The sequence below is a fragment of the Melanostigma gelatinosum genome (assembly GCF_949748355.1).
Source record: "Melanostigma gelatinosum genome assembly, chromosome: 6".
NCBI lineage: Eukaryota > Metazoa > Chordata > Actinopteri > Perciformes > Zoarcidae > Melanostigma > Melanostigma gelatinosum.
Window position 1 is genome coordinate 12,564,619 of NC_136639.1, and position 27,449 is coordinate 12,592,067.

At 43.7% G+C, this 27,449-nt stretch overlaps 1 protein-coding gene across 1 annotated transcript in view; it reads left to right on the forward strand.

Moving 5' to 3' along the window:
• Positions 1-26,204, forward strand: part of bmp1a (bone morphogenetic protein 1a) — a 29,138-nt gene extending 2,934 nt beyond the window's left edge. Inside the window, exons 2-20 of the mRNA XM_079270373.1 lie at positions 4,789-4,902; positions 8,118-8,243; positions 8,747-8,864; positions 10,276-10,454; positions 10,904-11,009; positions 15,631-15,755; positions 17,321-17,436; positions 17,576-17,678; positions 19,247-19,363; positions 19,763-19,908; positions 20,021-20,216; positions 20,448-20,573; positions 21,242-21,402; positions 21,554-21,734; positions 21,835-21,960; positions 22,132-22,259; positions 22,600-22,813; positions 23,172-23,422; positions 24,726-26,204. Of these exons, the coding sequence (XP_079126499.1) occupies positions 4,789-4,902; positions 8,118-8,243; positions 8,747-8,864; positions 10,276-10,454; positions 10,904-11,009; positions 15,631-15,755; positions 17,321-17,436; positions 17,576-17,678; positions 19,247-19,363; positions 19,763-19,908; positions 20,021-20,216; positions 20,448-20,573; positions 21,242-21,402; positions 21,554-21,734; positions 21,835-21,960; positions 22,132-22,259; positions 22,600-22,813; positions 23,172-23,422; positions 24,726-24,860 (2,768 nt within the window). The 3' untranslated portion in view covers positions 24,861-26,204. The remainder of the gene's footprint in view (positions 1-4,788; positions 4,903-8,117; positions 8,244-8,746; positions 8,865-10,275; positions 10,455-10,903; positions 11,010-15,630; positions 15,756-17,320; positions 17,437-17,575; positions 17,679-19,246; positions 19,364-19,762; positions 19,909-20,020; positions 20,217-20,447; positions 20,574-21,241; positions 21,403-21,553; positions 21,735-21,834; positions 21,961-22,131; positions 22,260-22,599; positions 22,814-23,171; positions 23,423-24,725) is intronic.
• Positions 26,205-27,449: the final 1,245 nt, after the last annotated feature.

Genomic DNA, 27,449 nt, shown 5'->3' on the forward strand with positions numbered 1-27,449 from the left:
CACACCAGCTCAGGTGAGGTGAGTGCAGGCCATTCACGAGCTCGGGGGGGGGCTTTCTGCCTCTGAATATTTTGTTTCGGTCAACGGCGACCTGTGTTTTTCCTCTCGCCACTTGAGATGTGATTTGGCCATTTAAAATAAACAGCTGGATAATTTTTGACAACAATGTTTTAGAGCTTTTACCGATAAGTCTGTTTATTATTCACTGAAGTGTCACTCAGTTAAAAGCCTCTGTGATCATAAGACTACACTTGTGCAGCATGATGTGTTTATGATATGATGTTAAGATGTAAAACAATCTTCTGCTAAAAATAAACAGCAACATGACCCAGACAGGTTGTTTTGATCAGGTTTTCACAAAATTGTAATGTTTGGTTTTATTTGTTTCTTTGATTTTTGTTGATGCGAGTGTCTGAAAATGGCAGCCGCTCAAAACAGATGACCGTTGTTACACAGCTCGGTCCCTTAAACCTGCTCTGGCAATGAGTTTGTGCTGTCTGTTCATGATTGGGCCTTTAAGCAACACTTAAGCAGATGCTTTTCTTTTATCATGGAATGCAGGCTGCATAGCGGAGCTCACGCTGGGTGTGTTTTTTTACATGACAGGACCCCGGCCACTTCCCTCTCTGCAGGGTTCAGGTGATTAGGGAGCCGATCTATTGGCACGATCTCGGTGCATTAGTTGGAACAATATGTTTGTCGTCAGAGCTAAGTAATAACTAATCTTGCATTACATTAATACCAAGTCTGGGTTCCGGAGCCTAAGTAACAACAAATGCTTGTGAGAGCTCATTTAAATGGCTTGAATGATGCCCACTTAGCCTACTATAATGAGCAGCTTAACAGCCACTTCTTCATTATTCACAGTTTGGGGTTTTTCTCAATAATTACGCAGCGCTACGTTGCTGTTCTTCTGGAAGAATTGTTTCTCTGTTCCCTCGACCTGTGGTCAATATAGATAGCTAACATTTATGGAAAGTGTTGAAGAATCTTCCAGATTTAGTGAATCCACAGACCTGTTTAAACTTTGCTTTGGACGTCTGTTCTTTCCTCACACCAGACTGCATGAGTATGTGTTAGAAATATGAAGTGTGGATGGTCAAAATAAGTTTTTTTTTTTTTTTGTCAAATGTGAAAATCCCTGCAGTGTGGCGATGAATTATTCATCCGAGTTTAAATGCTGTGCATCGTTGACATTGAGTCATTAGAGGGGGTTCGACTGACGGTAGGGTATATCAGTAATCACTGGCAGGGTTGAGCTGGAGAACCCAATCTGCTAATGGGCTTGATGGAGTGTGAAATTTAAAGGGGAGACGGGTATCTTGCTGTGTGCCCTTTGCAGCTGAAGCCGTGCTCTCATTTCGCCAATAAGATTGAAGCTGCAGCGTGGTGACAGTAACTCGGTCTTGATCTCAGCTGTGGCTTTGATGAGACTTCACACTTTTAAAGGAAAATAATTACTCTCACGCTGTAGCTCGAGACATTTGCCTCAGTCTCTCCTCTAAGCAGCATGGAACCTGAAAAAGTGATACTCACTGTCATCAGATGGTTATCACCTTAATGCAATACGCTATTGGCCTCTATTTGAATTCAAATGCAGTGTTTGTTACCAAGGCTGTGAAAGGCGGTGCCAGGGTATTGTGATGCATTCCAGGCTTTGGCCGGGCTTTCTCATCCCTCATCAGTAGGTCTTGTATCGAGGAAGGCTGTCTAAACACCTCTATAAACACATCGAGGAGTGAAACGTGGCCTCTCAGTGGAGTTGGCCTTCTAAATATAGGCTGGCGTTCGTGTCTGTATGGGCTTAGTATTGATGTTTGTGCAGTTTTCGGTGGCAGATGTAGTGGCCTGGTGTTCACGGAAGGAGATTTATGGGACTAGTCCTGGAGTATTTCACACTGCAGAGGGCATTACAGGAATCAATGGGATTCATTTGATTACGATCTCATGTATAATCTGACTGGATGCACTGATTGTAGGGGGGGGGGGCAGTCTGAGATGAGAAGGATTTTGAAGGTTTAGCTTAACTAAAAAAATGCAATGGTTTTTTATCACACATCAAATATGTTCAATTAACATTCCATCAAAGGTCTCTGTCTTATATTTAGTCTCATTAGTTTGAGAAATATATACGATATTTGCATTTCAACTTAACTGCTACTGTTGTTGTCTGACTATAAAAGGGACATCTAATCTAGAACATCAGCTAAAAACCCTACTACCATTACCTAACCATTCTGCATAGATATTAGTATTCCAGCTGCAGCTGTTGTGATTTAGGTAATGGATAATGTTTGGAAACAGATGCATCACTGTACGGTGATCCATTGCCATCTGCCACATTCTGTGGCTTTTAATCTACACTACAACACTTTGTGTTTGTAGCTCATACCATTACTGCGCCCTGTATGAGTTTATCACTTTTCTCCATAGCCTGTCCTCAATCCCAGCCTAGAGTTGTGTACAATAGATTCCCTAAAACCGTGCCTCTGTGGATAATCAAAGCCAGGAGACAAGGGGATTAATTCACAATCCCTGAGAGTCTTTCCATAAACCTGAAACAGCGTCTCCAGGACGACTGCTGTGCCCGGGGGAAATGAGTCCCAATGCCGCCGGGCTGTGCATTTGCTCACTTCAATCGCCACTGTCTGAGAACAATGACACTGCGGATTAACCGGCCTGTCTCCGGCACGGAGGTGGATGATTTGGCAGGGAGAGCAGCCCTCTGTGAACCTCATGGGGGTGGGAGAAAGCCTGCTCCTCGTTATTTGGTCACAGCCTGCACATATCACTGCTAATATGACGCCAGTCGACACTGTGTGTGAAAAGAAACGTCCTCCGATTGTTTGTTTAATTCTCCTCAGTCAAACCAGAGTGAAAAAGAGTTTCATAGAATTGTTTTGGATACTTTTTCTCAGTGCCTAAGGCCTTATATGGCAGCAACTTGGAACTAAGTACTGGTACTGTCTGTTCTTTTCAGCGCTCAGTCAGTTCTGGGAATCAACTAAAAATGTGAAGTTAAAATTGAAAAATGTCCCCCTGCAGTCAGCCTATCCATCTATACTGCGCGGCATCTAACATACTTGTCTTAACTTACTCTTTGTCTGTTGGTTTGTTTGTCATATTTTATTGTAATTTTTCCTATTTTCTATTTTTGAATTTTGTCTTTTAATATTGCACTATGTTTATTGTTACGCACCAAATCACCAAGCCAAGTTCCTTGTAGATGTAATATACTGTGCAATAAGCTGTTTCTGATTCAGACTCTCATCTGGTCGCTTCTTCCTATCAGCGGGGTTTTTTGGAAAGGCTGTCCGTATGAGTGCTGATTGTGAGTCGTGCTTATGTCTCAGGGATTTGGTTGGAGTGAATTAGTGTTCTTTGCGAGCACAAATTAGAGGAACCCTTTGACCTGTGGAATTTAAAGCTCTGTGCGTGCCCTGTCTTGCCGGCTGTGATCTGCACCTTTTTCTTATTGCTGTCATTAGCCTCTAATCCCAAACACAGCACTTCTGCTGTGCATCCTCTACGTCCTGCAGGGTGGAAGACTGGCCTGTATCTGCCAAAGCCCGCTCCACATTGTTTCAATAAACTCTACTAGTACAGAGAGACGTGAGCCAAGTGGTTTTTAGGTTGTTTTTTTTAAACTTTTCTTCTATTGCTCTTCTTCCCTTTATCTCTTGCCAGGGTGACACATTGAGGATTTGCAGATTCAAACTTCGACTGTTAATCACTCCACTGAACTCAGTGGTTCTCCCAGCTTCTTGCTCCTCTGGGTTGGTCTCCCCTCCACCACACGAACCTCCAAACACACATGCAGAGGGCTGTCATTTTCTTGCTGCTCCTCGTCTGCCCTTCCTATTCAGAGCTGCGGTGTGGGCAGAGAGGATATGCCCTCTTCCTCTCTTCCCTTACCCTGTCGTTGTCATCTCCTGTTCAGATAGGGATTGCAGTGACACCCCTTTGCACTCCCCCCCCCCCCCCTCACTCTGCTTCACCTGAAACCTTCATCGCCTCCCTACACCCCCCCCCCCCCCCCCACCCCCTCCAAAACGCCTGCATACAAGCCGGGCCATAAATTCTAGAGACGTGCTGGTGTTAAAAGCCTGTAAAAGTGAGCGCCCTATGTCTCTGCGGAGAGGACTCCCAGCTTATCCTCCAAAGAAATGGGGCATTTCGTAAGAATCCCATGAAGTACATTCCTCATAAAGTGGGACTGTTTGGTTATTTCTCTCTCTCCTTGGCCTCATTAAAGAGCTGTTACTTGTTCAAGGTGCCCCATATTACTCCATTGAGACGGTGTCAGTGTCTCACTGTATCATATCTGCTAGCTCTCATTAACTACTCCCCAACGCCAAAGCACACAGTGTGATAATCGTCGTTGGTAACATCTGAATTTAACTTTGCTCAATTAATCACGTCAACGGTCAGGTTTCTGAGTTCATACTCTCTCTTCATTGCATGAACCTTCACCAGCCATGTGTAATACGCTGCTTACTATTTCGATCCTATAATTTGGAGTCCAGACAAGCCGGCCTTCCTGTTATCCAAACAGACGCACTGTTGTTTCCCAACTCTATTTCTGCAAGGAAAGGGTAAACAGATTAGGGACAAGGAGAAAGGAATGATGTGTTGATATATATTTGTGTTACTTGCTCTCGGCCGTCCACGAGTGCTTTGACTGGGCCTCCACGCGGCCTACTATGTCTGAGCAGCAGCAGACTTATGCTCCATATTGTGCCGTTGCCTTCCAGGCCGTCTGACATGTGCTGTCTCTGTCTGTTTCAGTTGCCTTTCTGGGAGACATCGCTCTTGACGAGGAGGACCTGCGGTTCTTTAAAGTGGACAGAATAATCGATTTGGCGCGGAGAACCGTCCAGATCGTTAATAATACAGACACAGGTAACAACGACATAAAACACAAATTAAAAAATTACAACTTGAGGTGGAAGTCCCTTGAAATGAACACGGTTCACTTTCCAGAGTCGGCAGCAGCACCTGTCGGATAGCAGCTTCGTGTCTTTCATGAGTCTTTAAATGCCTACAACCTTCCTGTTATCACTACACATTGCTACACTTGTATAACCATGTTCGAGAGTAATTGAAAGGATTTGTCAGCCTAAATGTTGCTCTTAAAAAAAAACAACCCAGTATTTAAGCAACAGCTGTAAGTCAGCCGGGGCCAACAAGCGTCCCAATCCTATAAACTACATGAACCAACAAGTCTGTGCACGTTGCTGTTAGCGCTTGAATAGTGATAGTTTGCTGTCTTGCATTATAGATGAGCATGCTGAAGAAAGGAAACATTTTGCCGGATTAAAATATGTTTCAACTGCTCTCAAAATATCCATTGGGCAATATTGATTGATAGACTAAGTGGTGACCCCTGAGGCAGAGAGTTAAGTGGCGACTCATGGCTTTGGACTGCAACAGAGACAAACTGTGTGTACACTCATCTCTAAATATCAATTTGTCCACTTGAGCAGGTTCGTCACTGCACATCTAATAGTTGTGTAATAGTGTTAAAAATGAAAATCACTATCCGTGCAGTTGCATAAGACTTCTTTACGATCCCGCACAGACAATCTGTCACTTTAGTATATACACCAGGTCACCTTAAACAGATGTGAATCCTAATTAGTATTCAAGGCAACCTTTCTACATTAGTGTATCGACCACATTAGGCGACCGCAGAGGTCCTCTTAAATCCAGAACACACACAAGTCAATATACTCCAAGAGTGGAACGTTTCAGTCATCTGTTGTACAATTAGGAAAGAACAATTTAAGTATCTTTAAGGTTAATCAACTTCTTTGCAAATTGGTACAAACATTTGCATTAAAATAACATTCCTTTAACATTCTACACCCACTCTTTCATGATTAACTGTTCGTGGATGCAAATAATTTAAATCACGACAAGACAAATCATAACTTTTTTTTTTTTCACACTGTCAATTAATAAAATGTTTGGATTGAAAACCTTTCTCAATGCTGTCACTTCACCTCCCTGGACGATGAACTTCAACTTCATAATGAATCATAAACCTGCTTTTCTACAGGCGTGGTCGTATCTCGTCACAGGATTTCAACTCTTATTTTTCAGCCCTTGTTGTCTCACCAACATAATCAAAGAGCATAAAGAACATGATCAGAATAACAACCAATAAAACCTCCGACCTAAAGTCCTCCCTGCCTAACTATAAACGAAGGTGGTAGATTTGATCATATTATTGTAATTAACACATCTTCCTCAAGTTTTGTCTCCCCAGCACTATTTCTTATCAGCTAACCGAGCAGATTTGGCTGTTATCAGACTTCTCCTCAACGCGTGCACAAGTGTTCGTGCTAATTGATCTCACCAGGCTGCTAAGATTTACTCTTGCAGACTGAAATTCGACAGAACACATTGTTCCAGCAAATTAAAAAAAGCTGTGCAAACTGGGGCTCGCATGTTAATCACATTTACTTTGAAAAGACGAGGACTCGTAGTCGCACGGCTTCAAGTATTGTTATGGAATAACAGTCCATGAGCAGGATGTACTCAAACCAGATGTACTTTGTTTCTACAGAGATGCTTATTGTATGAAGAACAACTTTATTGTGAGATCGAATTCTTTAGGCCTGTGGCCTTCGTCAGGGTTATCCAGATGACGTCTCATAATAAAGTTGTTAACAAGTGTTGCTGGAGTTTTGTCCTCTTCAGCCTATTTCCCATATGTGGCACTGAAGCAGGGGAAGTTGTGCAAGAAACATGTTTCTGCAGCGATGGCATAAAGCTCCTCATTGGATAAAGGACAATATGTTATTTCATTATTTAAAAAGAATTCATCATGTATTAACCCCCGAACCAGGGACAATGGAGGGTTCCACAGCTGAAACAGATTTAACCCAAATGTGAGAAACTGAGTCTTCATGTGGACAGAAACCTGCAGTGTCCCAACCCTCTTAAGCACATCACCTTCATCCATTTATGAACATTTTGATCAAATGGAAAAAATATAGAAAGAACAAATATAAAGGTACAAGAGCACATTGTCTTTTTATATGAATGTTAATTGTGGAGCTCAAAATCACGACTTCTTCCCAACACACCCATTAAACTCCTGCACTACGTGAACTGTATCTAAAGGTCAACTTAGAGTCAACTTTGTACCAGGGTATATTTTTGATCAATGATGTCATAATGCATATTCAACAGTCAGATTTTATTTCCTTCAAAGGCCACAAATTCTTCAAAATGATAAAACCTGGATGTGGGTAAAATCACAAGAAAACAACCCCGATGATGATGTGCAACTCTGTATTTCACCATCTTTCCTTCTTCTTTTTAAGTTGCGACAGGAAATAACACTTAGAAGCGCCACTTTACTTCCTGATGTAATGCAATCCTTAATAAATGTTCTAGAATTAACGTCAACATTGTTTTTTGACATTGACATAATGAGAACACGTTAGTGTGACACGTTTGCCTTTTTAGATGAGTTAATTTATTGTCCTAATGACCCAATGTCAAACATAAAATGCCAATTAACAACACTGGATCTGTTGCCACAAAACTGCATCGTTAAGTAAGTCAATTGAAAACCAACAAAGAAACGTGTATACGCACTCGCCTTTAATTTTCTCGAGTTCAAACATTTTCTGTAAAATGGGTTTATACCAGATGATAGCAGTTACATTAATGTTCTGCAGCGCAGCGAAGTACAGATTGTGATCTGTGCGGTTCACATGTGGACGTTATTATTATCACCAGGTTTAGCTGGGAGCTTAGTCTCCATGGTTACTCTGCATGTGTTTGACTGACATTGAATTGGGGAAATTAATTTGGAAGAAGAAATAATTGCGCTTCAAGACAATCCATTTGTGCAAAAATGAGAAGACAATGTTATTTGAAGAAATGTCTCTTTAAGGGCGTAAATGTAATTTTAGAAATGATAAATTATAATGAATTTCTGAATGGCATCAAACCTTGAAACAATGTCCTGTAGTTTTAGGATAAAAGTCTCTTTTGTCATCTGAGGAACTATTTACGGGTAAAGTATATTTGCTCTTTGTAAAAATGTCCGACCCAGAAATGTAATTTATGTTTTTGTTGTCTTTGTTTGAAATCTTAAGGATCAACCAACCAGAGAAGCCAAAATAGTCGAGGTTCACTCCGCAGGAAAAGGGCTGCCACCTCCAGACCTGAACGTGTTTGGCCTGAAGGTGTTATCCCCTATGTCATCAGCGGAAACTTTAGTGGTAAGTAACAACGATTTACACGTCCTTCTTAACCAAGCATGTATTCACGTTCATGAAAAATAATCTTGAACTGAGAATTCCTCCAAATGAGTAAAGAAATGCACCGATGTAGTGTGTCATCTAGTCCGGGGAATTGTTCAAAGGCAAAATAAGTAATGTTTCCGTGATTGATACGCAATTATGAAACTTTATGAAATATGAATTAAAGTGTAAAGGTTTACATTGTGATGTCGCATGACTTAATTTCCAGTAACTCTATTCAACTCTACGTCTTGAAGCTGTCGCCGTTTCTATTCAGTACCCTTTTCTATAAAGTGTGTGTGTGTGTGTGTGTGTGTGTGTGTGTGTGTGTGTGTGTGTGTGTGTGTGTGTGTGTGTGTGTGTGTGTGTGTGTGTGTGTGTGTGTGTGTGTGTGTGTGTGTGTGTGTGTGTGTGTGTGTGTGTGTGTGTGTGTGTGTGTGTGTCAGCTCCACTGATCTCACCTTCTCTTTCGTCCTATTCAGGCAGCCAGCGGGCAATATTCCGCCAAGCCATGCGGCACTGGGAGAAGCACACCTGTGTGACCTTTATTGAGAGGACGCAGGAAGAAAGCTATATTGTCTTCACCTACCGACCATGTGGGTGAGTCAGTGGGGTTTTTAGCTCCCACATGAAGGAACTGAACACTGGTCAGCGTCTGTTGAGCCTTCGTTATCTACAGCTAATTATTTAGCGCCTAAGTACCTCTACATGCTCCCCTGCTCAGCAGCCTTTCACCATTGTTCATCCTCTGTGTGAGTGGTTATTTCAGCCCCCTACCAGTCCTGAGCGAGACGGCCATTCAGTGGCCAGGAATGTCCTCCTGTGCCTCATCATCACTCTGCATCAGTCACTGAGCACTTATGTCAAACATGGTGAACAGAGTTGCATCCAAGGGAGAGACTTCCTCAATAACTCTGTTTGCTGCACTCCACTAAAGTTATACTCAGTGTCTTCTTAAACAGACACTCAAGAAAAGTGCTGGTTGTTGACAACCTGTTTGGGTGTGCAGGGATATTTTATTTAGCGATTAAATACTTTGAAATGTAGGCACTTGCTGCTGTTGGGAACATAAACCAGTTCAACCTTTAAATTTGAGGAAATGATTTTGATGGAAAAGATGGCAGAGCTGTTAGGAGACGAATTAGAGAGGTTCCCAGAGGATACACAGACCTAAAACGTTTCCGGTTCCCATGTTTTAACCTCACACCGATTTAAACCACAAGCTGGAACCATTATGTCATGATACACAATGTACCTCTCCCACTGATATCTATCATTCAACACAAACCGCTTAACAGAAAGCGGATGCAGCTCATGAAACTGAGCTTTTTCTAGCCAACTGTTGATTGCCATTTTTTTTATCTTGGTGACATGGCCTCTGGAGCAACAGGGATGACATTATCCACGCAGGCGGCAGCGGTTAGCAGTGGGAACGTTTCACTCTGCTGCATATTCAGCAGGCCCCCATCTGTCCTGTGCAAAGTTCAAGGCGTGTCTCAGGAGAGCCTGGCCAGGCTCGCCGTAATTAAAGGGCGGCCGTCTGGCCCACAGGGCCGTGATGTGTGTGTGTGTGTGCCCGTCCTCCCAACTCCCACACTAAACCGTTCATGTCATGCTGAGATGGAGCGCTGCAGCCATCCAGCTTCCACCGTCACACTCAGCAGTTGCATTGGCAGACGGATGAATGAATGTCACTGCTGTATGTGTGGATGACGGGTCACCTCCTACAGCTCTCCTGTAAAACAGACCAGAGGTTGTTGAGATAATGTTGCTCTCATTACAAGTTCCATTTTATATGTACAGCGCATGTAACAAATATAGGAGCTCGTAAACATTACAGAGCCAGGGACACATTCCTTCTTCTTCTCCCCTGGGAAACTTCACTTTTTTTTTTTTGGTCTCCCTCTGTGGTTTCCACTTGCTTGTTAGTTAATTAGTTTGTTAACACTGCTTGTGTGTGTGTGTGTGTGTGTGTGTGTGTGTGTGTGTGTGTCCGGTGGCTGATTCACAGGTGCTGCTCCTATGTGGGTCGTCGCGGCGGGGGCCCTCAGGCCATATCCATCGGGAAAAACTGTGACAAGTTTGGCATCGTGGTGCACGAGTTGGGTCATGTGATTGGATTCTGGCACGAACACACGCGGCCTGACCGAGACGAACACGTCAGCATTATCAGGGACAACATTCAACCAGGTAGGAGCCCGGGTCTCATCGTTCCCTCAGCAATAATGTTGGAAAGATGCAGTAAGAGTCAAAATAATAAAAGTAACACATTTGTACACACAGAAAGTCTGGGCTAGGATGGTAGAAACAGAAAAAAACACCAGTGGGGTTTACGCTCATCCTCAGCCTTCAAGTGTTTATAGAACTGGTCAACGGCATATAAACAGCTGATCGTGACAGTCAGTATCTGGGCCAGCTTTTTCAACTTGTTGTCTGTGAAATAACAAATGTCGAAGCCTTTGTCATCCTAAAATGCACACAATCTTACTGTGAAACATTAGCTGTGTCTTGTATGTGTAGCCCCATTGTATGATCCATTTTTTGGAAAGATTAAACTGTATTCACCTTTTGACATGAATATATAAGGTGGCACAGTTTGACTCTGCCTCATATTTCAACTGAGCTTTTTCCTTTCACAGGACAAGAGTATAACTTTTTGAAGATGGAGCCGGGGGAGGTGGACTCGTTGGGAGAGGGCTATGACTTTGACAGTATCATGCACTATGCCAGGAATACATTCTCCAGGTAGGAGCCAAGTTCCACTCCATACGCCCCAGACATGAACACTAGTCTTAGATCGAGTCAGGCCAAGCTGCTTCCCGCTCTGCTGCAACCTTTTAACCCATTATCTTTATTTTCCATGTCTGCTCGTGGAGTTTTTTACGAGTATATAGATCTGTAATGCACCAGGTCTGTCTATGGGCTGCTGCTGAGTAATGTGGCAGGATTCCCAAAGAGAAGAATGAAACACGAAATCCTCCCTCATAATAAATCACTAGAAAACTAACATGCAGCCTGAGGACAGAAAGTTTAGAAGGGTCTCACTGTTCTCTTAATGTCTATCTTGGATCTGAATTGTTTCCTCTCTGTTTGAGTTCAAGTACAAAGAGATGGAAACTGTTTTCTTGGGAGAAGGTGGGTCTTTAGTTTATATATTTATAAAGTAGGTCCTACAGAAAAGCCAGTGTTTAGAACAAAGGACTCTCTTCCTATTGTCTGTTTCTTTTGGCAGACTTCTTTTTGCTCACATTGCATGGGGCTTTAGGGAGACTGGAGGAGCACTAATGTGATTTATGTAATATTTGGATGAGATGAAACTGCTCATTGCTGTGATGGAAAAAAAGAATACACTTGCATGAAGTAAGCTGAAGCAAGAAATCAGACGTGTCTGGTTCCATTTAGCTTTTTCCTTTGGGGCTCGGAGCGGATCAGAGTAGATCTGTTGGTTTCACATCTAGCTGAGTTGTTGCTTCACAAGTTTTTACCTGTTTGTGCATCCAAAACAGAGTCAGTTTACTCTTTTCACTGTCATTGTGGCTTCAGCAGCAGTAGCAGGTCTGAGCTGTGTTTTAAATTGTTAAAATCCAACTCCTCTGGAAAAACTTAAAATGATATAAATTATATATATATATATATATATATATATATATATATAATTTTTTTTTTTTCTTTAAAGTAAAAGCCAAGTCTTTGTAGCCACAGTGAAAGTGTTTGTCAGGGATGTGCCAGCTCCTTCCCACAGCCTGTTTGAATTAAGACGCAGCATCAGTCCTGGGGCTGAGCTAGCACAGCAGCAGTAGCCCTGCTTCATCATGACAAAACCTCCATGTGCTACTTTCAAGGCAACGTCAAGCTCCTTGTAAAGTTGTGCTTTCACACCATGAACCAGCTCATTCTGGTCCTAAAGGCTCTTTGAAGAGGCTTTGGTGATTAGTAGCATGATGTTCACCCTAGGCTACTGCAGGGACTCGTAGCTTTATTGTCTACGTCTGCTGCAAAGCCATTTGAGCCCCTTCATAGCACTATTGTTATAATACATACCTTGCTATTAATTGTTGTTACTGCATCTAACTACAAAGCAAGAAATCTCTGTCTGTGTGTCCGCTCGTCTCATCTACTTCACACCTGGTGGCTGTATTACTGGGGACCCATGGGAGTGCTTTGTCAAATATGGATGTGCATTTTTGATATGCGACATGTTCAACATTAATGAACAAGCACACAGCGCTCTGTGCAGCAGCGGGGGTGGCGTTCAGGGCTCTGCAGTTCACTCTACAACTGAAATCTTCTTCACTGCCCTGGAGTCAACACGAGCGGATATTCAACAGAAAGGAGAATCGAACCAGAGTGCACTTTTTAAAACTCATAAAATGCAGTGTTTTCAGTGGACTTTTGAATACTTACTGCGCTATCGTCAAGTTGCTGCCACTTTCTGGAGTCTTCCGATGAGTCGAGTCTCCGCTCTCTCGGCAGGACACAACCTCTCCGCTGAGCACGCGCGCACACACACACACACACACACACACACACACACACACACACACACACACACACACACACACACACACACACACACTCAATTAGAGCATGTGGGATGGGATGGGTGCAGACAGATGTTTCTCGATCAGGCTTGCATTGTTTAGAGATGGAGACTAGTAGTCGTAAAATGCAAACACAGCGAATCGCAACTAGTTTATCAATAAAATACTTTTTATTTATTTGGGTGAAGGGAGGATACTTGGCATTGGTGGGGCATTGCTGTCCCATGTCCATGACTCTGATTCAGCTTCTGAGTCATCATTGTAATTACAAAAGCATCACTACGGCTACGCTCACTGCAAAGTGGCTTTTTGACAACCATGTACATTATTATTTCGTAAGCTGTGACAACCGAACTTTAGTCGTGTAAATATTATGGTCACCTCCAGCTGACATGCACAGGATATGACTTTAGTTTTGTGTATGAAAACTGCATTTTGACCCTTGCCTGTCTAAACACAGCGGGGCTATTTTGGACAGCTGCAGGTCACTTCAACCATGCAATGTTCTACCTTTTTAGAAGGAGTAGTTTTGACATCCTTCAGTGAGCCAGAGTGGGTGTAATGGGATCTATGGGCACACGGACGAGGCTACCCAGACTATGATCATTACTACCTTATATGAGAACCAGCTGTTGTTTTTTTAAACTTGGCCCTCTATGTCATCTTATATATATATATATATATATATATATATATATATATATATATATATATATATATATATATATATATATATATATATATATACTTTTTTTTCCTCCACCACCAGTTCTGCCATGCCCTGTGTTACTCTGTGCACGGGCCTCCTCCCAAGTCAACTGCCATGCTCTTGCGGCAAACAGATTCTGGGAAGCAGAGAAGGAATCTCTGTCTAAACCGAGGCTGCTGCTGGGTGTAGGCTAATGTACATAAATGCTTGTCATGGCCAGTGCGTCCAGACTGTAGGTCAAGAATGCACTTCACAGAGTTTGGAGCTGAAATATTGCACTGTCTATTGCAGAATTTAATTTAATTAGGTTTAGTGTTTAGTATTGAACAGGAAATTGAGGAAATTAATTATCACCAAATGAATCCTTTTCGTTCATGCCATTAACAGCCATTTCTCTCTGTCGTGGGTTTTTAGATTTCCAGGATCATTTTGTGACCTGAAGAAAAGTCCACTGCAGCTGATAAATTGTTCACAAAAAATAAAAGTGATCATCGAGGACAGTTTTATCTTATATTGGATTTCATTCAACTCAACACTTAAAAACAGGATATTCGTTTAGTTGCTGTCATTCTGAGGTCAAGATTTGGACTTAAGCTCTTGATTCTCTAAATGTGTGGTATATGCACTACAGTCTGCTGCACAAAGGAGCAGCCCTTCCCTAAACTATGCTTTGGTCGGGTAATCCGTCCCGTTCTGTTTTCACACTTACTCCGTGGCGATCCTAATTTGTGTAACTGTGTTGATCAATACGACTGTTTAGACACGGGAGAGGAATGGCTGCCACTGCTGGGGAATGTTTCACAGAGCTGTATTAGCAAACAAGAGGCTCCTGTTAGCTTTTCGCAAGTCATTCCGAGCACTTTCTCTTGAGCGCTGATTGGCTGATTTACCTGTGCCAGTGTCTTTCTTTGTTACACCATTATTAGCCAGGGTGTTTGCTCTGTGTTTTACAGTAAATCACCGTGGGAAGCCAGGGCCTTTGCTGCGTGTGTTGTTCGGACGATTTCATGGCTGGTCTTGATGTTTTGCTGTGTCTCCTGGGGACAAGCAGGGCTGATCCCCATGCTTATTGTCTGGGATGTGTTACCCGACCCACAGCTCCGCCTGCCCCCTCCTTTGCTCCGGAGATATTTTTTCAGGTCCGGTGCATGGAGCAGTGCCAACTCAAATAGAGATCTGCCAGTGTGCCCTTTGTCTGCTCTGACACCGGCTGGAGTGGGGTTTTTCACCGACAGCCAGCATACGGGCTCCTGGAAGCTTCCAGACAGACGGGCAGGCTGAGTGTAAACTGTTAGCTCAGGCTTCTCTGTTTGCACATGCCTGCCGTTGGTAGGCATGTCACCATGGGAACGGCCAGGGAGCCAGGCCGATTCTGGCCAATACTTTGAAAAAAAAAAAAATGGCGGTGATAAACTAGCGTGTCAAGTGAGACAGGAGTGGGAAATGAGTTTTTCTGTACTTAATGTTCTGCCATTTTTGTTTTTTAAAGCTACTTAGATGCTTCACCTGATTGTTTTTTTTTTACAGTTTGTCCACATCCCTACCTTTACAGCTTATACAATTTTTTGTGATGGCACAGTACATGCAGGTGCGTCAGGATCATGGTAACTCTTATATCAACATAGATGTGGGTGTGCATGCTGTCCAATATAACTGGTGCCACATCTCATTTCAAGTGTTTTACTTGGAAGAAATATTGACAGATTTCATTAGATTTTACATCAGAAATGAAATGATTTTATGGTAGAAAATGAATATCAGTTATCTGAGTCACCAGGTTTACATGTCTGCTTAAAAGCATATCCAAAGTGAATATGAAGATGAGCTCTCCATGCCCCTCTTGTCTGTCCTGTTGGATTTTCTGTATTTTTCTGTAAAACAGCCACATTCAGTTTGGCTTAGCCGACACTGCAACACATTTAGAAGTCTAAATCCTTTAGAAACCGTTAATAATAACGTTGACAGTGATTGAATTGCCCTGTTGATGGTAAGTCACTTAATCCTTGAGCAAACATGTTTTGTGGTGTGCATGCATGTTAGAATAGTCACCAGGATTGTGCGCATGCCGGCCGGGTTTCGTGCAACATTAACATCAGCCTCTCTTCCTGAATTACAGGGGCATTTTCCTGGACACCATCCTGCCACGCTATGATGTGAACGGAGTGCGACCACCCATTGGCCAGAGAACCAGACTGAGCAAAGGGGATATCACACAGGCACGCAAACTCTACAAATGCTCCAGTAAGAACCAAAATGACAGATGCTGTCTGCGATGGGTTTTTCCTGTCTATTTTTTTGCATGCGTGTGTTACATAGCCCGGAGAGAGCGAGAGGTCTGCAGCTCCTCTCGCCATAGATGCAGCTCACACTGTGTGGAAATAGCCAAGCATCTACTATTGATGTGGTGTGGTTCCCTGATTACAGCGTCCGAGACTCCCACTATCCAGAGACAGGAAGTTTCTCATCACTCTTTGCCAGATAGATGCAGAAGAACAGCTGTTCTCGAGAGGACAATGACTGAAAGATTGTTGGGAACAACACTCATGTACAGCACGTGCCACGTAAACTGAGGCTACACACCAAGGAGAGTTACATAAGCCCGACCCTTTTCCGAACCACTCCTTTGTTAATGATTCCAGGGATGAGAGAGAGGATTCAATGCTGTTGAAGTAAACATAATTTATAGCATTAACAGACGTACATTGTGGACAGCCTTCTGCTGAATAGATTTGATGACGGACAGTTAATTGTAGGTCAGGCCTCACATTAAAGCTCGATGAATAAACATAATGCTGATCACCGGCTAGACCTGCCGGTGTGGTTTTCAACCACAAACGGGTGTATATGTGTCTGTGCAAGCATTCTGTCTCTTTATTCAAGACAAGTTCTGTCTCGTGAGGAAGAAACCTACTGGATGATGTGATGCATATTGTGGGGGGGGGGGGGGGGGGTGTAAGTTTCCACATGTTGTTGGAAAAAGAAATCCTTAACGAGCCACGGATCTCCCATTGTGTGCCTGAGCGCTTATTAATGCTTTAGTACTGGCACACCTCTGCCAAGCATTATTATACACAACTCTTAGCTCAGGGAATCTCGTTTTTATTGCTTACACACAAACCTCAAGGCAAGCAATGAATGTGAACAGTCGGGGGGGGGGGGGGGGAGATGTTTTCCTGACTCCTTCAAAACCCAACCTGAGGTAAAGATAACACAGAGTAATAATAGTGAATGCATACAGCTCTCCAGATGGACAGCTAAAGATGCAATTTCCTCTCTGTCTTAATTAAGCACATCTTTCCCCCACATGGGCACGAGTCTCGCCCAGTCGTTCCACGAGGCTGTGTGTGGTGTTTGGAATTAGCCCTCGCACACTTGCACATTTTAGTTTTTGCCAGTCAAACAAAGGATGTTTTTTCACCGGCAAGGCGTACATAATGCATCACGTCCTCCAGAGGGCTTGGTTATTTATAGTGGGCCAGGTTTATTTCCAGAGGATGCTCAGAGAAAGTGTCTCACACTCTCAATTCCTTTGTGTGATCATCATCTGGAGGAGGAAAGGGGTGAGGTGCGGGGTTGTGGGTGAATATTACAAGCAGATGCCTCTTTTTGAACATAAAAGTGTTATAATTCAGTGTTATAATTCCAGCATCCAGCATCTGTCTCAGCAGCGAGTTTTCAGGGGATTTACTTCAGATCTGATGTGTGTATAGTTTGAATTTGTGGCTTGGGTGTTTTCAGGCAAAGACAAATTGGCAGTGCATCATGCTCACGGCTCAGGCCTTACGTCTGTGTGTGTTTGTGGACAGGATGTGGGGACAGTCTGCAGGACAGCAGCGGGAACTTCTCCTCCCCTGGCTTTCCCAACGGATACTCGGCCTACATGCACTGCATCTGGAGAATATCAGTCACACCGGGGGAAAAGGTATGAGCGTTTGGAAATACCAGATCAACTTTGAGATGCCTGAAAACAGCCTTCACTAACTGTTGACACTGACATGGTGTTTCTGTTACATCTTATTGATCTGACCCGTGTCGGTAATCATGCTCTCTTGGTTTTTAAGATCATTCTGAACTTCACCTCCATGGATCTGTACAGGAGCCACTTATGTTGGTATGACCATGTGGAAATCCGAGATGGCTACTGGAGGAAGGCCCCTCTCAAAGGTCAGTTTTAACGGGAGAATACTGTACTTCATTGTTGAATAATCTGATGACAATTTTGCCAATTAATTCCCCATAAAAAGGTGACATCTCCAATATATTTTTTGTCCAACCAGTAGTTCAAAATTCTAAAATATTCAGTTTGCTATCATATAAGACAGCGGTTCCCAAACTTTTTAGGCCACGCACCCCCTTCTACATCCCGACCGGCTTCACGCACCCCCAACCCCCCCCCCCCCCCCCACACACACACACCTTAAAAAAAAAAAAGCAACAGAGCCGCATAAAAATCGGACGAACAGTTTGCTCGCGCGTGGCGTTTGTTTTCGTGCCTTCGAAAAGGTAACGGACGTAACGTTACGAAGGTAACGGACGATTGGCCAGATTGGCCACATCTGTAGGCTCGTCTACTTGCAGAGAGTAAAACTCACTCTTCTTCACGCGACCGACCAATGTAGCCAGGATGTCTTCGGACAAAGCATCGATGCGCGCGACAGTGTTGTTGGACACCGGGATCACGTCCAACTTTTTCGCTTCTCTCTCGTCAATCATACATTCCACCATCTCTTTAACATTTTTCCCTCTCCACCACCGCCTCTCCTCCCTATTACGCGGTCAGAATACTACCACAACACGCCGCCTGTCTCCGGCAGAAATGCGCTCATCCACGCACGGGAACAACACCGAGTTGTAATATAAACCTCCATAACACCCCGCCACTCTCGGCTCATACCTCTCCAGCAACGAGGCACATCACCCGGTCACAATACCTCCAGAATGTCCCCCGGGTGAAATCCGGGACTTGGTTTCATGGTTCCGAGTGGCGGGCGCTCACTCGTTGGCGCTGGGACGCGAGGTCTCCAGCCGCCCCCGCCGTGAGGCACCCGATCGTCAGGTCTGTCAGCCCTCGGAACAGGCCGCGGGTCAATAACTTGTGGGTGGCGGGGTAGAGGCGAGGCAGATCACAGAAACATAAAGACTAGAGTATGACAAAGATATGTTGATGAGAAGCGTATTTGTACGTCAAACACAAACGTAATCAGGGAGAAAATACGTTCGTGGTAAAACGTAATTGAGAATGCATTTTAGTTTTGGGGGAACGTAATTTTTAGGAGACAGGACTGCACCGCCATTACATTTTTCCTCTCGCGCACCCCCTAGAGGCAGCTCGCGCACCCCCAGGGGTGCGCGCACCCCACTTTGGGAATCCCTGATATAAGAAAAGGTGCTACAGTAGTTGGGCTTAACATAGGTTTTACATTCTGAAAATATGTACATTAGAAACAGAAACTGTAGGGTAAAAGCGATGTTTTGATGAGTGAATGAGGTACAAAGTGACTATTAGTTTCAGCGAGTCAGGACATACAGTATATTGATTTATCAAACATTAAATCCTAAAACAAAGATGCTAATTGTTTAGTTCTTGTCTATTTTATGTTTTTGAATTCTGTCTTTCTGTGTTTAGTTTCTATGAAGTAAAGAGCTGTATGGAGGAATTTCAGAGCGATCACAAGTGGTGTGATAATCAAATCTTGGTTGTTGTGTGTTTGGTGTCTTCACCTGTGACCCAGGTCGATTCTGTGGCGATAAGCTGCCAGAGCCAATCATCTCCACCGACAGTCGACTGTGGATTGAGTTCCGCAGCAGCAGTAACTGGGTGGGAAAAGGTTTCTCCGCCGTTTATGAGGGTAAGCATCCATCCGGCGACCTCGCTGCACCCAATTCCAGTATGCCGCTCAGCTGACTGAACGCACGGCCAGTCACAGATCCAACAATGTGCCTAGAGGCTGCAGTAATATCCACATATCCACAGTTTTTGGCTCCCCTGCTGCTGATGTGTCACTTTATGCTGCATTAATCAGATCTTGGCCGGCCTTCACACTCCGCTCCATTGTTTCCAGACCGTGCGAAGGAATGATTTGTGATTGTGTGTGTGGGAGCTGGTGGTGGAGGCATTTCAGCTAATCCACATTGTGTAAATCAGAGCACGCGTTTTGTTTTTTTCAGAGGCATGTGCTGATGATATTGCTATTGAGGGAGCTCAGTATTATTCATGTTTTTATTGTTTTTGTTTCTGTCACATGCAGCCATCTGTGGTGGGGAGGTGAAGAAAGACAGCGGCCAGATCCAGTCCCCCAACTACCCCGACGACTACAGACCGAACAAAGTGTGCGTTTGGAAGATTACTGTTGCTCAGGGCTACCACGTAGGCCTTACCTTCCAGTCTTTTGAGGTAAGACGCCAGTCCTTTTGTAATTATTCATTGAAATACTTTTTTTGTGCATTTTGTGAGTGATTTGGATAATTTGCCGATGTCTAACCTCAAACCCTCTAACCTCCCTCAGATTGAGAGACATGACAGTTGTGCCTATGACTACCTTGAGGTGCGTGATGGAAACTCTGAAAACAGTCCCCTACTGGGCCGCTTCTGTGGCTACGACAAGCCAGATGACATCAAAACCAGCTCCAACCAGCTGTGGATGAAATTTGTTTCAGATGGCTCTGTCAACAAGGCCGGCTTTGCTGCCAACTTCTTCAAAGGTCAGAGGTTACGGGTTGTAAATTCTTAAGGGAGAATGTCAACATCTGTTTAATCTGAGACATTAAACGTAATGGCAGTATACGTTTTATATGTATCATATATATATGTTGATATGCTTTTGTTTCACGGTCTGGGTCTGTGCGATGCTGTTGTTTTTGGGTGTTTCTCTTTGTAAGCCACCGAGCCAGGGGGCCGGCAAAAAGTGTCCTAACATATCTTTGTGTTTTCAGAGATGGATGAGTGCTCCAAGCCGGACAACGGTCGCTGTGAGCAACGCTGTGTCAACACATTGGGCAGCTACAAGTGTGCCTGTGACCCAGGCTATGAGCTGGCTGCTGACAAGCGCAGCTGCGAGGGTAAGTACAGGGAGAAACGTCACCAGCCATACTCACCATGTCATTTACACGTTAAAGCACTCTACACAGTTAGCTACCCAGATACAATAAGTACAGTCATTTCTAAAAACAAGAAAAGATGCCAACAGTGATGCTTGTGCTGGCTGAGCACTGCCTTTTAAAGAGTTGAGTCACAACAGTGCAAGCATTATTTTTATCTCAATTGATATGTTGTTGTTCAAGACCTAAACTACTAGTATACAAGCTGCACAATATCTGGTTATCTGGTTATGCAGTTTACCGTAGACACACTAACAGAACGGCAGTAAGCATTTGTACTGTAACTTTTACTATTCCAACATTCCACCTTGTCCACATCGAATAACTTTGCAATCCATGTATCAAAATAACATCTGTTGCAGTTGGTAAGGATCAACGCTGCACATTCCGTTTAGCTGAAAATAGCCAGGTGAGGGGCAACACCAGTTCTTGTAACGTGTGTGTGTTGCGTAACTGATACAAAGCTTGCCTGAGTCCTCTCGGGCAGGTCAGGCAGTAATAAGGTTACGTCCGGACAAAAGGATATTTCACACGGCGTTCATTTCAGCTGTATGTTTGCGGCATGACATTTGGTGACATAATTTATTTACTACCTGTTTGTCTCTTCCCATGTTGTGTTTCCCATCCAGCTGCATGTGGGGGCTTCATCACCAAGCTGAATGGGTCAATCACCAGCCCGGGTTGGCCCAGAGAGTACCCTCCAAACAAGAACTGCATCTGGCAGCTGGTTGCTCCCACGCAGTACCGCATCACTCTGCTCTTTGACGTCTTCGAGACTGAGGGCAATGACGTGAGCACTTGGGTTATTTTGAATCGGCACGGGGTGGGTTTGTTCTATGTTCTCTCTCTCTCTCTCTGTCATTGCAACAAGCCCTCCTGTCGTCCTTGTGTTACATAATTAAAACCAAATAAATGTTCACATGCTCTGCTTCCCTGCTCAGGTTTGTAAGTACGACTACGTGGAGGTGCGCAGTGGGCTGTCAGCAGATTCAAGGCTACATGGGAAGTTCTGTGGGGCAGAGAAGCCAGAAGCGATTACCTCCCAGTACAACAACATGCGCATTGAGTTTAAATCAGACAATACAGTGTCCAAGAAGGGCTTTAAAGCACAGTTCTTCTCAGGTGAGTCGCCTAACAGTGATGTCTTTTCAGTCAGTCACTTGGAGCTGCTATCTGTCAGTCGTGAAAGGAAACGTCAAGGTTGTCCTCTGTGCTTCCTCAGACAAAGACGAGTGCTCGAAGGAGAACGGTGGCTGTCAACACGAGTGTGTCAACACCTTTGGGAGCTACAGCTGTCAGTGCAGGAGCGGCTTTGTGCTGCATGAGAACAAACACGACTGTAAAGAAGGTATATTGCCTCAAACTCGTGTCTCTTTGATATCCTTACACATTTATTCTTGCGCCTGACTTTATTTGCGATCGGAGCAGGCATGAGAGTCGATGTGCACATGCTGACTAGGAGTTTAAGTCTCTAGCATGATACAGAGGTCAGCGTTGACTCGGTGATGTCTTTTTACAGCTGGCTGTGATCACACTGTGAATAGTGTGAGCGGTATCATCACCAGCCCCAATTGGCCGGACAAATACCCCAGCAAGAAGGCATGCACCTGGGCACTCACCACCACTCCAGGCCACCGCATCAAAATTGTATGCGTCACTTCCTCCAGCTCTCTGTATAATTTGTACTTGTCAGTCATGTATTTATTTGTGTAGAACTTATTTGCGTAATTGAATTGCTAAATCTGTGTCTACTGTGTCAGACAAGAAGAAGATTGTTTTACGTTTTTTTTTGTATTTTTAGCATTTGCTGACAGAAAATCTGTCACCAACTTATGATCTCAAAGCATCATAAGTTTACCTGTGTGTCGAGAAGTTTTCCAGAAATAACACGTATCACTGTTAAGTGAACCGGATTTTATTGAAAATAAAGAAGCATGAAATACTTTCTATTTCTACCAAACATACTCATTGTCTTGTTTTGTCGCAGGCCTTCAACGAGCTGGACATGGAGGCCCACCTGGAGTGTGCTTATGACCACATTGAGATTTACGACGGTCGAGATGGGAAAGCTCCAAGTCTGGGTCGCTTTTGTGGCACCAAGAAGCCCCCACCCATCACTTCTAATGCCAACAAGCTGTTCATCCGCTTCTTCTCTGATAATTCTGTGCAGAAGAAAGGCTTCGAGGCTTCCCATACTGCAGGTAAGAAAAGATGCTCTTATAACAGAACTCCATTTCCCTTCCTGCTGAAGAAGAAAACACAAAGAAGGATTTCAGTAAAATCGCTGAATTAAGCCTTCATGTTTTTGGGACATGGGTTCATTTAAGCTCACTCGCATATCAAACGTCTTCATGGTTTTTGGATGTAATGCTTACAGGATACACCACATAGTCTGAGAATGTTAGTGACTCAAAACCAACGACAGAGCATGTTGAAGAATCCTTTGTATCTGTATGACTGTAAAACCACAAATAAGCCAGAGACCAACAAAGTATGAGCAGCTGAACTTGTCAACGCTGGCCTCTGCTTACTAAATGTCCAACTCAATTCCGGTCACAGAGTGTGGAGGTCGCCTAAAGGCTGAGGTGAAAACCAAGGACGTGTTCTCCCATGCTCAGTTCGGGGACAATAACTACCCCGGAGCCTCTGACTGTCAGTGGGTGATCTCGGCGGAGAAAGGCTACGGAGTGGAGCTCATCTTCCAGACCTTTGAGATTGAGGAGGAGGCGGACTGTGGCTATGACTACATGGAGCTCTTCGACGGAGCTGACACCAAGTCTCCACGGCTGGGACGTTACTGTGGCTCAGGGGTAAGAGCATCTTCCGAACAGCTTCTGAATGTCTTTTCTTGGTTTGCCGCAGCACTTTTTTCAGGTTCACAGTATAACAGCAGGAGTATTCAGATTGTTCTGAAGTTTGCACTGCTGTAACCTTTGCCAGCGGTTTGTGAAAGACTTGAATCACTTTGTTAAAGTTGACGTGTTCCTCTGGGTTTGGGATTGTTGGTGTGGAGGCGGTTGTAGGTCGACACAAGCCATCACTACCCGGGTGCCGATAGCCTATCAGAGTCTCTGACATCGGGTTGTAACAGTGAATTAATCAGCCAATGCTGAGGCTGCAGCCTGAGTCTGGAACAATGAGGCCAGCAGGGAATAGAAACACGTTTCCTCAGGTCAGAGAACAGCTTGATTTCATTTACACACTTCCATAATAAGCTCTGGCCTTTTACTCACGCCTGTTCCTGTGAATGATTTGCTGGAGGGGGCATAACACCCCCAGAACCCCGGGGAGTGGCTCTTCAATCAAGTTTCCTTTTATAAAACGGGTCGAAATAAACTGACACAGTTCAGCCCAAAGTAGGCCCAAACTCATTATAGTGTGGGGAGGCTTACCTTCAGCCCGAGGGCTTTTCTCAGTTAAACTGCACACTACATTTTTGCTGTGTGCACAATAAAATATGTTGGCAGCTTTCTTCTTGTGTTTTAAATCTGTTGCAGTAAACTAAGACTTAAGCGGTATTGTAGATATTTTATTCATGTCATGAATGGCCGCTGTAATAATCAACAGCCTGGTGTTTTACAGTTGGTTGCACAAGCTTTGCCTGCTCTGACATTACAGCGCTGTCGTTGTCGTAGCCACAGTGCAGCTGCCTGAGCACCTCAACCAACTCATTATTTTTTAGTCTAATGTTCCGAATTAATATTCAAGTGATTCCGCTGTTCTGACATATTTTCTGTGCACACATAATTAATTGAATCCCCCCCCCCCCTTTTGTTTTATTAAAATAGTTTGGGGTTTTGTTCAGGGAAGAAAAGAGCTCGGTGGAGCGGTGCACCTGGAACTAATCACCAGAGTATATTTTATGCTCCCTTTAACGGCAGCCAAAGGCTTAATCAGAATGAATTTGGAAAAGGTCAGTTCGGTTCCCAGACCCTTACGTGACCCCTGGCTGTTACAGAGGTAGCCGTCATCTGCAGTCAGATGCCCTTCGTCATAGTCACTGATTTGACTTCCGTTTCAGCATGCGAGAAGTCTTTATTTTTAATTGGAGTGCAGTCAAAGAACCAGAAAGCGACAGCACAAATGAATCTGTTGTTTTGTCACTCCTGACAGCCTCCAGAGGAGATCTACTCGGCCGGTGACTCCATTGTGATCAAGTTCCGCTCCGACGATACCATCAACAAAAAAGGATTCCACGTCCGCTACACCAGCACCAAGTTCCAGGACACGCTTCACTCTCGCAAGTGACCAGCGGGGGCCGGAAGGGGCCGTGCAGGGCAAAGGGGAAAACGGAGGGGCTCCCAGAGGAGGCGCCAGCCTGATGCTCGAAAACCTTCGGCCACCAAGATGAATCAGACACGACCGAACAGCCGCAAGACCACCAACCGCACCTCAGCTTCTAGGGGCTCTAGCTCCCCCCACAGACTGTGAGGAGAAAAGCCATTCTGCAGCACACCTTGTTTTTACCTTTTTATGGTTAGGATTGGGGTGGGAGGATGAACGTCCACCTTAGGCGGACCGTAGGGTAAAGTTATTGACCCAGATCCCTCCTCTTTTTTTGTTAATTTCTTCTTTTTTTGTTTTTTTAACATGCCTCCCAATGAGAGGCACAAAGGAAAATCGTGGATTCTCAGGACCTGTAGGAAGGCAGGCATCAGCTGGACAGATCCCTGCTTTTGTCTGACCAGCCCACCACACCCAGGGGGGGGGGGGGGGGGAGAGGAAGAGGAGGAGGAGGAGGAGGAGTATGGGAGGGTCCCCTGCACTCCTCAATAATTGCTCTCCTCTCCTCACACTCTCATCCTGTTTGTTCAAGGATTCCTATCTGTAAAAGGATTAGAAGGACTTGACTTGAGATTTTTGATGCTGTATGTCAGTCAATTGCATGTAATTACAAGGAAAGAAGCAAAACTGTACAGTGACAACACCAGCATTTGTAATTGGCATTGTCCTGGCAACCAGTGGCAAGATTCTCGTTGTTACCATTAACAAGGAAATTAAGGAAGCAGTTATCTTATTAAAGGACTAATAAATGAATTGTGGTCCATGTCTTCTGGTTGGTAATTGCTTGCCTGATGACTTGCTATTACCGTACCTCCATGTATGAAGTAATGTGTATGATCTTTCAAAGGGAACATGTGCTTTTCGCAACTCAAACCAGTTAGCACTTTACAGTGAATTGTTCCAAAATCATGAGCTTATGAATTTTTGTGAAATGCAATGCCAGTTCACTTATTTTTAAATGCGTTTTATCTCTCTTATGCTTAATTTTTTATTTTATTTTTTAATTGCTCCTTTAGTTCCTCGGGCAAACTTGAACATTGTGTGTGCCCTGTAACATGGGGTAATAAATATATGAATTATGTTTCAGTGTTGATTTACAGTTCTGATGTAAAATAATTTCTGTCCAAAGAAAATGCCTTTTCTTGGTACAATGAAGTATTTCACAAGAACCAAATGAGCCTGGGTATTTATTGTAATAGTTATTACATTTATACTGTAAAGGGGAAAGGTACTGTTGAAATTAGTCCTATTATTGCCTTCTTATGTATAGCCATTGGTCTATGTTGAATATACTATGTTGCTTACGCATTCCTTTTCACCATTTATTTCTCACTCAACGCGATGAGAATAATGTTTTTGTGATATTTCAGTCGTCTGGCACATCTGTTTGATGTGTGACCCTTGTGCACAATATTCACTGATAACTGTAAAGCTGTGTAGCTGTTTTGTGCGATTTCAGTTAAACCATGTCCTGCGTCGCACTGGCTGAGTTGCCGGTTGAGTGCGATCCAGGACACGTGAGTAGGAGTGTTACAGAGCTGAGGACTTAAATGGCACACTGGTCTGTGTTTGAAATATTTTTTTGACAACCAGCAAACATAAAAAACAACAAAGCCAAATATAAATATCCCGTATTCATCTTATCTTTGATTCACTATTTATAGATGGAGCTTGTCATCTGGGACGACAGAAGGAAAGCATTTCATTTTTTACCTTGCTAAATTCCCCTCCATGTATCCTTACTCTCCCTTGTTATTGTTTAATTACCATTCTGTTGTGTTTTTATTTCATAAATACACAAGAAGCAGAGCACTGTAGATGCACAGCAACCTACAGGACTGTCAAGACTGAAATTGGCCCTCACTCTAAGAAATGCTGCAAAACACATGCGGCTGTCGTAAACACACTTTAAGATGACGAAGACACATTTCACATTCCTGATTAAATTATAAATATTCCCGAAAGGTTCAGAGGTTCGGAGTTGCAGCATCGAAATGATCGCCATCCAACGAATATCACGTGACTATTCACGTACACTGGGCATGATGGTGCCGGTGTAAACAGGACGTAGATTGGTTGCTTAGTTAAAAAAAATACGACGAATAAAGTAGTCTTTAATAATGAACGGTCGTGCTTGATACTTAAGATCTTCCTCTACGAACTCGGACACATTTTGTAGAAAGTTTAATTTTTTGCTGCAGGTCTTGCTCTATCTCTCTCACATCACATTTACTTTAAAATGAACACTTACACATAAAAGTTGACTAACCATAGTACAAAAAGTAAGGACATTTGTGTTTGCTAGATCATTTCTTTGTTGTAACAATGCTTCTGGGCAATACATCTTACCGTTAGAAAGCCTGTTTATTTCCCTTTTAAATGGTGCCACATTTGTAAGGAACAAAGGCATTTGTGGGATGAGCAGCAGAGCTGAGTATGTGGGCTCATGAAAAATTTGCCAAAGCTTCTCTGCCAATGCCAACAGAGCGGGTTTTATCAGAGACTACCTCCAGAATTTGGGAGTGGAGAGGATGGAATGGCCTGCCAGCAGTC